Source organism: Sceloporus occidentalis, unplaced genomic scaffold, assembly GCF_023333645.1.
Source record: "Sceloporus occidentalis isolate IW3139 unplaced genomic scaffold, rSceOcc1.0.p SCAF_26, whole genome shotgun sequence".
In the NCBI taxonomy this organism is placed as follows: domain Eukaryota; kingdom Metazoa; phylum Chordata; class Lepidosauria; order Squamata; family Phrynosomatidae; genus Sceloporus; species Sceloporus occidentalis.
Window position 1 is genome coordinate 7,225,352 of NW_028317006.1, and position 15,075 is coordinate 7,240,426.

The 15,075-nt window shown below is 41.1% G+C and overlaps 1 protein-coding gene and 1 non-coding gene across 2 annotated transcripts; both read right to left on the reverse strand.

Moving 5' to 3' along the window:
• Positions 1-1,298: 1,298 nt before the first annotated feature.
• LOC149300074 (TIMELESS-interacting protein-like) lies at positions 1,299-8,624 on the reverse strand. The gene is made up of 7 exons (XM_089485539.1): positions 8,492-8,624; positions 4,686-4,785; positions 4,160-4,235; positions 3,874-3,996; positions 2,804-2,867; positions 2,176-2,373; positions 1,299-1,522 (listed from the first exon to the last, which is right to left on the reverse strand). Exons 1-7 carry the CDS (start codon positions 8,622-8,624, stop codon positions 1,299-1,301), a joined length of 918 nt encoding a protein of 305 aa, XP_089341665.1.
• Positions 2,448-2,577, reverse strand: LOC149300075 (small Cajal body-specific RNA 14). Its single transcript, XR_016272341.1, has one exon.
• Positions 8,625-15,075: the final 6,451 nt, after the last annotated feature.

Genomic DNA, 15,075 nt, shown 5'->3' on the forward strand with positions numbered 1-15,075 from the left:
TAAAATCATTTCTGTGTCATTCCTGGCAGTATACAGAGTAGACCCTCCTCTTTACCCTCGGTGTTTTTTTCTCTGTAGGTGAAGTCATCCTGTTTCCTTTAGCTCATGGGAAAGCTTTGTTATCATATAGGAAGCAGGGCAGCTGTTTTTACCCACCTGGGCCAGGTTTATGTCCAGAGCAGAGGATGGGATCTTTGCACCAAAACTTTTCACCTTGGATGCCTCGACCAAAGACCTTCTTCGTTTACAGATATGCATCATTTTCAGGAGAGATTTCATAGTGTCTGAGGAGTTACACTAATGTCTTGTGCATTAATAGAATTGTTTTATTTAGCACGTCCTTACGCTATGTTTTGATGTCAAGCAAACGAGCTTTTGATGGAGAAAACACACTTTTCTGCCTGTGGAGCTGGAAGGTTGGAGGAGCTTGTATTTATTGGATTATGTTTGTTAATGAGAATTCCTAAAACACAGATTATCACTTATACAAGTATTAACAGCGTTGACACGACTGCGGGATGCTGGCAGCTCACAGAGGTGCATGTACTGCAAAGATTACGTTCTACCTCTGCAGCTTGAACAGACCTTTGCGTCGTCCCAGATGTTTGCTGTAATAAACGTATAAACTATCACGTATTACAAAGGATTGACCCTGAATAATTCATTCTTAAACCAGGCTAGATTCTAGAAACTAGTCTATATTAGTGATACATTATACAGGGCAGACTAGATCCTTCCTGTAGGACAAGATTGTAATACATAGCGAAGAGTTGAAGTGTTCATTTTCTTCCAGAGAATAACTGAGTGAATATGGATCTGCTCTTTCCAAAAACGTTTCCATACGGGCATAAAAATGGCAGCTAACCCATAATTACATTTTCTGTAAAACACTATTTTAAAATGTATTAAATGTCAAGTGTTCTTGTAACGTACAGAAAACGTAACTTGTCTTATGAGTTATACATAAGCCTTTCTGCTGGTAACTGAAGGATGGACTTCACTTTTATCGAAGTGGTTGTAAAGAGAAGCACCAATTCATCAGTAGTGAGGCTTTCAGGCATTACAGATGCACCGGTATGTTACAATAAAAGTAGTAGTGCCTTTACACAATCCAGGTTAACAAACCAATACATTATGGAACTGAACTACAACCAAATAACGAAGTGTCATCCCCCAGCCCTGAGCAATATATTCCTTTCCGGATATTAGATTGGAGTTTTACTTTTGTGAAATAAAATAGTTTATTGGTTTAACACAAAAATGTACACACGCACACAGACAATTATTTGCGTTAACAATTAACCGTCTGCATCTTTCACTTGAGCTAGTGCGTCGCTGGCTGGATCACGCTGTGGCTCAGTGACCAAAGTTGTCTCTGCAGGGCCGGCTGTACACTCTTCCTTTATAAGGGGTGATGTGGTTTCTACTACTTTATCAACTGTTTCCAGCAAATCTGCATCAAAATCCTCTGGAATTTCATCAGCAGGTGCTGTCTGAGATGGGATGGGGAGAGAAGCAGGATCTGAAAGGGAGACTGCAAAAATTGGACGAGTCATAATAGGGCAGACACTGCAATTAAACTCACTTGTTAATCCCCACCCTCAGCGCAGCATAAAAATATGTCTGTTAGACAGCTACATAAAGCTCACTACTAAAGGTATACATTAAAGGGACACTTCAGTGTCTGAGGAGCCCCCTAAATAAAAAAAATCATTCCTGGAAAAATTTACTTTACCTTATGGAGAAGCCACAGCTTCTCAGACCCTCTGGGTCATAGATTGTCAGTTATTTGAGAAATGTTCCGTGCACTAGGATCCCCGCAAATGCATAAGGAGCAATTCTGAATCCTCATCCTTTACAGCTGGAACATTCCCCAACGGGATTTCAACCCCTCCACTTCACTATGCATTTATGGAGGTTCAACCCAAGTGCGCTTCTGCAGCTGGAAGAGCTTGGCTGGCCTTGTATACTCGGCTCAGTGAGACCTTTAATGGAGAAGCTTGTTAACGTTGGTCCTTCATAGAGAAGTGGGGGAGTTGAAAGCACAATGCTGCTACCAGCCTTAGTGAGTAAAGCCCAAAGACTTGAGGAAAAGTTCTTCTACCATTCCATTTGGTATGGGACCAATGTAATCTGGATCCTTTAAACCCATATAAAGGAAATTCAAAAGACTACCTTGACTGTCCGTTTGAGTCTGCATCTTAGCCTTCCTCCTCTCCAAAGCCAAGAGTCTGTTTCTCTCAATTCTTTGTCGGGTCTCCTCGTTTAAGTCAACCACGCTGGTCTGCGATGCAGATGGGGGAGAGGAAACCCGGGGTGCAGTAATGTCTTCAGATGATAAATCCAGAATATCTTCCTCCATTTGTACTACAACTAGTTTGACAAGAATATCTATAAGAACACAGCTTCACTGCACAGCTACACAAAGCTTGAACCTTTAGAAAACATCTGTCTGGAACCATCGCACAGGAAGCCCAATATCTGGACAGGTCCTGTCGGCAGGAACCACTTCTATGTTTGTGGCAGCCTTATAGTCACATTAAATTACTGGTTAATGCAACCCACACGGTATGCCACATAAGATGAATCAAACAAGACGTAACACAACCGGTCAGTTAATCAATCGGGCAAGTCGCGCAGGTAGAACATGGGCACAAGGAGATTTTATGCAATGGTTAACATACAGGCAATATAAATCTACTGCATTACTTGGCCAACAACATACAGCATACATTGTCACCACTCGCTGGTTTATACTTATGCCTTGAAGCATTTGGGAAGCAACCCTCCCAGAGTCGAATACCTTCTTCACTCGTGAAATCGTCATGTAAAATAGGCATGTCCATCCGAATTCTCTTTAAACACGTCTAGAGAAAAAAGTTAAGTGAACAGAAAATGGTGCTTTATTAAAAATACTTTTAAACTGATTTCATCTGCAGACCTGTAGGCTGCCATTGTTGTCACTCATGATATTTCGCGTTTCTTTACCTGGCCAAATCATCGCACCGAGATGATTCTTTATGGCAATGCTGCAAAATCTGCTCTTACATAGATTTTGATTAGTCAGAATGGGTGATCAACAAGCCATTGCACGGTTTAGTACAGGCGGTACGGTAATGAGTCGGGGTGTTTGTCTAGTAGATTGGGAAGAAAATACAAATGGCTAATACAGACATACCCTGGGAATACGGCAGGTTGGGGACCAGACCACCGCCATAAAGCGAAAACCGCCATAATGCGAAACAAGACTCCCCCCCACCCCCCACTTGCCAGCACGTATAAAAGCCTAAAACAAAAATGCCTTAAGAGCAAGCACCCAAAATAAATAAAATATACATTTACATAGTTACATAGGCTGAAAAAAGACATGCGTCCATCAAGTTCAGCCTTTCCTATATCTGTTAATTTGTTGCTGTTGATCCAAAAGAAGGCAAAAAAAAAAAAAAACCCGGTTTCGCTCTTTCCAATTTTGCACTAACCAGGGAAAAAAAATTCCTTCTTGACCCCAAAATGGCAGTCAGATTTCTCTTTGGATCAATAAGCTGTTTCCCCATAATTAAAGATTATATCCCTGAACATTATGTTTTTCCAGGTATCCATCCAGTTGCAGTTTAAACGTCTGTACAGACTCCGATAAAACTACCTCTGCAGGCAGAGAATTCCACATCCTTATTGTCCTTACTGTAAAAAACCCTTTCCTCTGCTTTAGTCTAAATCTCCTTTCTTCCAATCTGAACACGTGACCACGTGTCCTATGCATAGTCCTGTTTATGAACAGATTTCCACACAATGGTTTGAGATAACGAGAGCTGTAGTTGTAAAGAGGGGATAGGTACCCTGCAGTATGTTAAGGACTGAAACCAGTGACCTCACCTGCACTTCCTTCTTGTTCCCCAAACTTTCCAGCCGGCTGAGAAAGTCTTCAAACTGAAGCTTAGGGAACAGCCTGTGTGCCCAATTCTCCATCTGTCTGAGCAGAATCTTGAGATCCTCTGCCTTCAAAGACATAGAAAGGGGGGGGGGGGGGTGCAAAAATGAACTTGTTGTACATTGTGTGATGTTACACACGCAGACAGCAAAGTTCACCGAGTTGTTTAACATGGACCAGTGCATCTTTACTGTTACCTCGTCAATCACTACAATACACACTTGTACTCACCTCATGACCTTTGCCTTTAAATTTGGTCCCATCAAACAAGTGTCGCAAAGCAGGAAGGCCACGCTGTGAGGTCAGCCTTCAAAAGGATAAGGAAGATAAATGGAGTTAGATTTAGAACACCCAAGTTTGGACCCTAAAACTAACTAGGTGAAAAAAGTATGACATGGTTTAAGTGGACTAAAAAAAAAAGTCTAGTAGGGATCCACAGAATACTATATGTCCATAATTATTAGTGGGGATATTACTGACAACTGCTGGGTGCCCTGTTCTCTGTATACAAACAATTCAAGAATGATTCTGTATGCAGAGCAGGCTTCCCCACAAGCCAGTTTGCCCTTTACAGGGGACTTGATTAAGACTGAGGTACTTTGACTCTTCTGGTTGCATCTTGTGCATAGTAAGCTAATAATGGAAACAGAGGCTGCAATCAAATAAACAGCATCTGCTTTGAAATATCAGTTTACGTCAAGCCTGTACATAATCTCTACATCTCTTTCCATACATGAAGGCGTAGGAGGATACCTACCTCTGGGCATCAAGTTTAGGTTGGGGTCTTTTAACCGCCTTCCTTGCTGGTTTCAGAGCTTCCTCTTTCTGTGTCTGACCAACATTCTGTGTCCAGTCATCTAACGAAATAAAGCAGAGCGATAAATCCTATCTACTGTGAGCCTTAATCAAACACGCTGTTTGACAAATGTGCCTTTATTAGTTATGCGGATTAAATATTATATTTATATTTATAAGCGTCAGGGGCATAATGCATTTTTCTTCTAATTAATAGAGCTGCAACTAACGACTATTTTAATAATCGATTAGTTGGCCAATTAATCGGATAAAAAAAAATGCAAATTTTTCTTTTATTTAAAATAATGTAATGAACAAACAACAGAATAAAAAAACGTAAAATTTACACTTTCATCTCTTTATCACAATGGCCTCTCTCTATTCACCTTCTTATTTTACTAACATAATAATAAAAGCTACAAGAACCCAAACACTGTGTTTCTCAAACTAGGTTTTAATACTTAGTTATTAGTAAATATTAATTCATATGTTAACAATTTTTTCATATTCAATAAAAACTATGAGAACAAAGCCTCTTTTTATCTTTTATTTGCCAAACTGCCCCCCACTTATGCACATCTGACCCTCAGCTTGCCACTCTGGCCCCAGATTTGCCTTATACCTACTATATGCCATAGATTCCACTGTGCCCCCGATTTGCCTTATACCCCCTGATATGCCCAATATCGATATGCCTTATACCCCCTATATGCCACTGTGCGCCCCTGATATGCCACTCTGCCCCCCCTTAAATGCCCTACACCACCCTGAAATTCATTATACCCCCATACACCCTCTGCCACCCTGAAGTTCATTATACCGCCATACACCACTATAACTCACCCATACACCACTCTGCCCCCCTCCCATGCCCACACACCACTCTGCCGCCCCCCCCATGCCCATACACCACTCTGCCCCCCTCCCATGCCCATACACCACTCTGCCGCCCCCCCCCCCCCATGCCCATACACCACTCTGCCCCCCCCATACTCTCTGGTTATTTCAGATTATGAGCAGTAGCAGTACTGAGCATAGTATTTATCTGTCCACTACAGGGAGTGAAATTGCGCTTTCAATTGAATTTGAAAAGACAAAATAGGCAGAGATTAAAAGTTTTTAACTTGTGTGCACCCAATATCCTGCACATCGGTGCGAATCTCTGCACCTGACCATCTTTGACTAACACCTGACAGGTACACATTTCAGCCATCATGGAGCGCACTTGCTTCGGCACTCCTAGCCCGCACACAAACAGCAAAATAACATTCACGCTGTTTGTACTTGGCTAGGCGCTCTTATGCGGCAGATCTGTACTTTCTGTCTATGGGTTCGCGTCATGCCAGTCCGACAGCTGTAAGACCTACAAGGTGACGGGCTCGGTACTCGCTGGGGAAGGGCTGGTATGTTTAATTATGGCAGAGTTTGCTGCCATACGAGAGAGGAGGGAATTAGGAGACCCAACGGATCCAGATAGCCGCTTCCTCTGGGAAAAGCCGGCAGTTTGTACAGTTCGTAGTACTTGGGATCCTGTTATTGGCTTGTGGGGTACTAGTTAGTATCCCAGGACTTGTGGTACCAGCCTGCAAGCCAGCATCCAACACACACAAAACCCCTAAAGTCTGTAATACTCACTTACTGAAGATAATCGCACTCACACTAATTGGCCTGTGTTACTGCCTGGCTATCTGTGTGAGCAAAAGCCGTTCGGCCGGTGACTCCGAGGAGGACCCAGAAGACTCCAGAAATCGTCCAGTTCGTGTAACCATGGGTTTATGTTCCCGCCACCCCCACCACCATACTTTGCAGGAGGACATGATAGGTCAATGAGCGAGGACCCTCCTTCCTACTACAGCATCCCTTTCGGAAGGGGCAACCATGAATAAAGCGGACGCGACGGGGAAAATGAATACAACGTTCCACGGCTGTGCTGACCGACCGTACAATACATCGACGAGTGTTTCCTTTTGGAGCCACCACCAAGATACGAGGACATATACCCTACTCAGCCGGATCCTGAAGAGAGTTCATCATCATCATCGTATTACTCTGTTTCAGAATCATCGGTGTCGAGTGACTATGGCACCAGAACCATAAACGTGGAAAGTCTGAACTATTGGGGGAGTTTCTAACATTTCGACTCAGTACAGTGTTTAAGCTGGAAGCATCACATCTAACAATATCCAGGTCAGCAGATAAAGGACTGAAATCAGACCGGGTTTTTTTTGTCAGTGCCAGCACCGTACATAACACCTGTTGAAATGCCCCCCCCCCCATGAGACTTCCCCTTTAAATAACAGATAAATAAAATGACATCTTTTCATGGTTCCCTCTCAAACAGTATCTGCGTGTGTTTGTGTGCGTCTTGGATATACTGTGTGCACGAGGTCACATTATCATATGGAATCTAGAATATAAATCTCTTACATGTAAAATCAATGTGTTATATATGGCTTGGAACCACCTCCAAGATACAAGATATATCCTACCCAGCGTGATCATCTTCATATTACTCAGGGTGCTATGAGCTCGCACCAGGACCATAAATGTGGAAAGTCAGCGGTTTTAAGTAGGTTTGTGGTAGGATAGATTAGCCATATCTGCACTGGGTTTATTCCATTTTCAAAAATAGGAAAATGGGTGGAGCAAATTGGCCACTTGGCCCCGCCCCTTTCTTCCTCCCTGCAGTCACTGCCGATCGACCCCGCCCCTTTCTTTCTCCAGCAGTGATTGCAGGGAGGGACTGGTAAGTAGGAACTGCTGCTGTGAGTCACAAACTGATTATAAAACCCCTCGTTTTATAATCGATAAAAATCGATTCAACTAATCAATAATGAAATTCATTGGCAACGATTTTCTTTAGCGATTTATTATTATCGATTAGTTGGTGCAGCCCTACTAATTAGACTGGGTGATTTTACTAGCTTTGCTAAAGTTATATCTAGATGACAAACTTATAAAACAGCTTACCTAGGGAAACACTCAAACACTTAGAATTCCCTCAGATAAACGTATCCAAAATATGTGGCTGTGCATACATATAGGTAATCCTGCATAAAATATGCAAGGGGATACACACATAATAAGGGGTTAAGTGCCAAAAATACGTGAAAGAAACAAAATATACGTAGATAATAGACAAGCATGATACCATTCTCACAGTCCTTTTAAGGGCTACAACACTACTACCCTTTTTTTGGACAATAACAAAAATAAAAATTCTTACATGCGTTTTTTTGGGGGAGTGCCTGCACCTACCCAGTAACTTATTCCTTTGTGCTAGCACTACTGGAATTTGCTGGCACTCTATAAATAAAATGTAATTTAACTAGCTGAGCAACTTTAAGGATAGGGCAACACCTCTATTACCATTTATATTTAATTTTATTACTAGAAACTTCCTTCATCAGCAGACCTGGAGGCCGCCATTGTTGTCAACTGTGATGTACTGGGTGACCTTCGCTACTCAAACACCTCACTGAGCTGATTCTTTATGGCCATGAAGACCTGCTTAATTTTTTCCTCTATAGACTTTTATTGGTTAAGATGCCTGGCTGGATGATTACCAGCATTAACAGTATGAGCAACAGGGCTAAGATAACAAAATATTGTATTCCCAAGCTCATAAAAGTCAGTCCTGCACACCTTTAAACATCTCAGTAGCCTTTGCTATGGACACTACAAGCTTTGTTCAAGCGCATCTGTGTTTCCTAAGACCACAGGTTTTTCGTTTTTGGGTTTTTTGAAATATAATTTACATTTAACTACCTCCATTGGCCAGATCCGCATCACCGTTTTCTGCATCAGGAGAGCGGGGAGGCGGCAGAGGAGGGAATGCCTCATCCTCTGTGTGCTCATAATCTGGGAGGTCGAAAAGGTCATTTTCAAGGGGATCAATCATCTTCGCAGAAAAACCTGGAGAAGCAAATGTAGTTTGTTTTATTGAAATCATTTCAGCAGAGCTCCAACAAAATGCATTGCTTTCTGACATACCCTAATTACAAGTGTTCACAATTAAAACCATGTTAATGACTACTGAACCCTCAGTGATAGAAATAAGAGCATTCTAGTGAAGAAAAAAAAACAAAAACCTTTCCGTGCCACTTTGATGAAGCTATGAACCTGCGCAGGCACATGTGTTACATAAACCTGATATTGATACAGTAATGCCCATTCCCTCTCTAGCTCCACGGGATTGATTGCGAACACAGGAAGGAGGCTCACATGGAAGGGAAAATGGGTCAGAGCGAGATAAAGTTACCTACAGGTAACAGACCTCCTGCCTGCAACTAGCGTAATGAAGACATGCATTAGAGGAACATGTAACGTCTATCCCGTGATTTATTTCATACTCAAACCCATACGCTTGCCGGCCTACAAGTCATTTATAGATCGTCAGATTATTCGGCTAATTACAAAGCTTCTAAAATGATCATAGCAACTTTGTGCTCTGTACCAACAATAATACATTACTGAATAAAAACAGGATTTTGGAATAAACAGGACGAGGACTTTTATTTGGTTTCATAACAATTATCTCATAATAATAACCTGTAACAAAATTATTGGCCCAAACCCAAAGTTTAAACAACCTTATAAATAAATAAAAAGCCAACCGCCCTAAAGCTAGAAGGCCAACCAACTAATAACCAGTTCACCCCCTGCCTAGAGGATAACTTTAACGCTAATAAAAGTACACGACAAGTGAAAACATTATATATATATATATATATATATATATATTTATTTTCTTTTTTGTTGGGTGTCCAGTTAACAGCTCCTCCATCATGCCCGCAGCTCTCCTGCTCGTGGAACGAGGGACTGCTAACTGCACCTTCTATGGCAAAACAAGTAATATCAATGAAAACGTGAAAACAATGTGTTTTGGATGACTAAAGCGGCTCAGTCTTAGCTGTGAGATGCTTAATCGGAGGATCAAAACACAGCTGGATGCAGAATGCCCATCGAGCTGCTTGACTTGTTTACATAAAAAGACAAGCTGTGAGTTTTACCGATGACAAGCCGTAATCATCAAGCAGCTGCTACCGAGAGGCCTAAACTACCATAAACATGGCTGTGTCATCTTTACACACTATGTTTACATGGGTATAAGTGGAAGCACAGCTGCATCATTGAGTGTGGATGGGTCACAAAAACGTTAGGACTTCAGATGAGTCACAGAAGAGGTCAGATACCCTGCTAGACAGATGTAGCAAATTTCATTTTCTGGGTTTCGTTCTCTCCATCACAGAACAGCGAACACAATCTTTAAAAGGCTAGAATCGGGAGATAAAGGGCAGCAGATATCATGTAGAAATATTGGGGTTTTGTGCAGATTTAAAAGCACACTAAAAGATGACATTTTGTTAATTTTAATAAAATATCAGGTTTAAGGTTTGCCTACCTTAACAACCTTACCTTAAACACACCATATCCTAAGACACAGAAACCCCATTATGCTGATTAGCATGTCCCCACAGAAAGGTATACGATACACAGAAACACACTGAAGGATATGCATAAAAAGCGATAACAGTTTAATAGTGCGTGTGCGTGTATGTATATATATATATATATATATATCTCGCAGGGTCGTTTATACAACCCCCCCCCCTCCGTATGACTACATTGCTAAATGTATGCGAGCCCACAAATAAGCGCTCTGTTCTTGCGCCGGGTCACACTCTATCCTCACCCACCCAAGAAGTTCTGTTTACATACCTGCCCAACACGTGATGCCGCCAAATATTTCAGCGCCAGCTCCACACAGCAACGCGCGCCTTCCGCAGTCTCCGCCGTAGTACTGAGGGAGGCGCTAACACACATTTCGCGCCAATCGTTGCTAAGTTAACAAAGCGGAGAGGAATTACTTTTTTCCTCCACTTGGTTAAACTTTATTGTTCAATGTTCAGTAACAAAGTATGTATGGACTGTGAAATTGCTCTCGCTCGCGTTTGTCCTGTAACACTCGACAGCGATCACTCGCGATTCGTTATCCCATCATTTAGCGGGAATTGGCCTTTAGCAGCACCCTTAGAAAACCCAAAACCTTTGACTGTGGGCCTGTCTATAGATGCCTATTGTCCATATAACTCATTTTAGTAAGACACTGGAATGTTAAAAATATTTAAAATAATTCCTTCGTTGTCACACTTGAGGTCTAAACATTACCATCAGCCCTTAAATAGTTTTTAAATAACTGTTCCAATTTCAAACATCCATTGGTTGTATTATATTAAATAGTAGTAATAACCCCTTAAACACCAGGGTTATTTTACAATTTTCTTTTTAAATGTATATATATATATATATATATATATATATATATACACACTTATACTATCACTTAAAATTAAAAATAAAACACATTTTCACAGCTTAACTTATAAAAACATAAATACATAGCCAGTGCAAATGAAACAATTATCATTTGCCCTGGTTTTGGAAACACTTCCATTTATACCATATATTACATTTAAATATGAATGATGCGCGTCACTGTTTCCAAACTAGATTTTTTTTTTTTAAATGGCATAAGTTTGTAGTTGGGCCCCAATAGCACAATTTTGAAAGTTGACATCCCAAAATATTTTATTTGCGGAATTTGAACACTTTTTATTTACCATTTTAGCCACAATGTGTGCCAAAGATTGCAGTACAATGTAGGGTTTTTCCATTTTAACAAACACATTATCATACCTGGAAACTCTCCAGGACAACTTCCAGAGAAACAGCCCAATCCTCCGGGTCGTGAGAGCAGAGAGAGTCCTGACACACCCCTCTCCCTGCTCATTCACCCCTTTAAATTGGGGTGTTTACCACAATGTTAGCGAGAACGCCCACTTATCCTGGCTGGAACGCCCCCGACATCAGCGGGACCCCCCACTGATACACTGGGTATTTATCAACACCACCCCCAAGTACCGCACACGCATTGGTAAGGCTTGTTTCTCAGACGTTGTGGGGTCAAAAATGGAACATGCACATTATATTTTTCAAACTTGCAATCACTTTGCTAGGTCCATGTCTCATTTGAGACACAGTAGAGTTCCCACATTTCAATTGAACCCCATAAAAATTTATTTATTTTCCAAAACTAGACCGTGCAGGGAATCTGATTGGGGCATATTGCCCTGTCCCATGCAGCTGATTCCACACCAGCACCTTTCAAAGTTGATGTAACAAAAAAAAAGCATTTTCACAAACACTTTGCAGTTTCAACTTTTATTCTGAGTAGATTTGTGAAATAACAAAAAAGGTCTTGATTTGTATTCAGCAACACCCCTTGAGCACAGCAATATCCCATTTTTCTCTGATGTTGTGGAGACAAAATTGGAACATGCGCATTTTGGTTTTCAAACTTGGACTTTTGACAAAACACTTTACCAGGCCCATGCCTCATTTGAGATACAGTAGACTTCCCATTAACCATATAAAACGTTGTATTCCCTAAAAGTACACCCCTTGAGGATTTTAAGAACACCCCCACTTACCTTTCTAGATGGCCCACAGTATCATATTTACACATTTGAATAAGGATGGTGCACCACATGCTTTTTGGGGGTAAAACTACCCCAAAACACCCCTTAAAAGAGCATCATCTCCCACTTCTTCTGAGCACATAGATACCACATAAATGTGTAAGTCAGTTTTGCACAGTCAAAGAGGTTTCATTTTTTTTTTACAGTTGGACCAAGAAGGCATATATAATGCTTTTGGGGGCAAAACTACCCCTAAACAACAAAATAACCCCTTAAAATAGAAAGCCAGAGGACCTCAAAGACACATCCTGCTTACCACAAATCTAACAAGAACCAAGACATTGAGGTAAGTACAACTAGGAGTTATTTGAGGGGTTAGAGAATAGCGTGACGGGTAGCACCAAGGTCCTGTTGGTGGATAGTGAAAGTGTTAGGTATGGTTAGGTTGCAGTTACTGTATAGTGTTAGTGATAGGAATGATAACATTAAGTCACTTGCAATTGACCAGTGACACTGATCAGTGACCTAAAGTCACTTATGGGATGGGGACATCGAGTTATAATGATCAGATTACTCCTAACCAATAATCTGATCATCAGCCCACTCCTGACTGGCTCTGCAGAAGTTTTAACTGACAGCGATTGACCACTGGGACAAGTCTGGGGACGCATTGGTAAGTCTGGGTGGGGGGGCAGAGTGGCATATAGGGGGTATAAGGCATATCTGGGGGCCAGAGTGGCATATAGGGGGGTATAAGGCATTTCTGGGGGTCAGAGTGGCATATAGGGTAGTCTTATATTCAGGCTTTTTCTTTTTTTTTCAACATTAATATTCAAATTTTGGGGGGTCGTCTTATAATCAAGCAATATAGTACATAACAAACTGTGTCGGAAGAAGGAACCTCAGTGTTATCAAAGTTTGTGTTAAATACTCTCAACCATTAGAAGTATAATTTATTTTTACTCAACTTTTGTGATTTCTGATGCCTGTTGTTCCTCTATGCAACTGGAAGGGTAGCATCAAGCAGCCAATCAGTGGAAAGTACTGTCAGAACCATGAATGATGTGAGAAGCTGCAGCTCTGGAGCAGCTGATTCTCCCTAATATATATATATATATATAGAGAGAGAGAGTATATATAATAAACCTTTACAGTACAGTACATGCATATAGGTATATATATATATACAGTATATATAATAAACCATTAAAAAACTCATATTAACGTACACAGTGATATGCATTCTTATTTGGTGAGGCTGCATGGGGCTTTAAACTGTCCATTTAATTGGTGCACACTGCAAACATTTCTGGTAGCATGAGTTTGCAAGGAGAGTCTATTTTGGTACATAAAATAAATATGCCACAAAGCAAGTGCTACACGTAAGATAAATTAGATTGTGACTTAACTAATCTATTTGATAACCACATTAAAATCTACTACATAGTAGATGAACAAATCAATAGCAATTATCCAAATTAAAATCTCAGGTCATTTTCCATGACTTGAATTAAAGATGGAGGTCATGGTTTGAGAAGGAGAATAATACGAATGCTCATGAACATACAGCCAAGTTTTTAACTTGGATAAAATTCTCAATTTAATAAAGTTCATTAAGGCTGCATGTTCTAAAGTCATTAATTTAATTACCCAACATATTGGTTAAGAAAATTATTTTTTTTCACAAAAAAAAAGGACGAAATGGCCCAGATCAGCCTTATATAATGCTAACGGCATTGGACCTGGACTGCACCGCTCGTCGGAAGGGCCATTTCTAAACTATTTTGAACCTGCACGGGGAGAAAGGAATGTAAACGCAGAGGTAAAACTGAGGCTGCCCGCACACTGTGCAAGCAGCTGGATAGCACGCTGCAAGAGCGGTAAGCTAGGGCAGGGGTCGTTTTTTTAAATGTGAGCATGTATGTGTAATTGTGCGTGTGTGCATGGATGTGTAATTATATGTGTGTGTGTGAGCATGGATGTGCAATTGTGTGTGTTTGAGCATGGATGTGTAATTATGTGTGTGTGAGAGCATGGATGTGTAATTGTGTGTGTGTGAGAGCATGGATGTGTAATTGTGTGTGTGTGAGCAGGAATGTGTAATTGTGTGTAAGCATTGATGTGTAAGAAGGATGATATGGAGTGTGTGTTGGAATGAATGTGTACATGTGTGTTAGTGAGTATGATTAGGTGTGTGAGTGTAAGTGTGTTTACATATGCGTGCCAGAGTGTATGTTGAAAGGGGGGGGGCGCAAAGAAGGCACAGACAAGTCATTTGAGAGCAATGATGGCACAGACCAGCTGTCTCATCTAGTAAATGTTAATTTCATGTATTGTCATCATCTAAGCAATGCTATAAGAATCAACACTGGACATCTGGTGGGGATCGACTACTAGGTACCCCACGCTCCTGAGTGGGGTGTACCTGGTAGCTGCTCCTCTCCAGATGTCCAGTGTTTTGTCATTACGCTCAGCCCCGTGCAGAATGATTCTGATAGTATTGCTTTTCCACAGCAGCAGTTATTGCTAATAATCTCCATGGTGTATCTGAGGAACGTCATATTAGCTGACTGAATTTGCAGGGGTGTAACATAGTCCCCTCGTGGAAGGGGGACCCAGGTCACTGCCAATACTGATTCCTGAGTGAACGAAATATCACATGGAGTGCAGGCACCGGACACAATAGTTTTTGCACATAATCTAGTTCCTAATTGACATGGCAGAGACATGTTCTGTGAGTCGTTGTACAACATAAATTGTGCATAAACACAGCAAAAAGAGCCACAGCCATTTTCCAGGACACATGTACATTTTACATATTGCTGACCTGCTCATGTAAAGTCAGCCCTGTAGTATGTGTGATGTATAGGC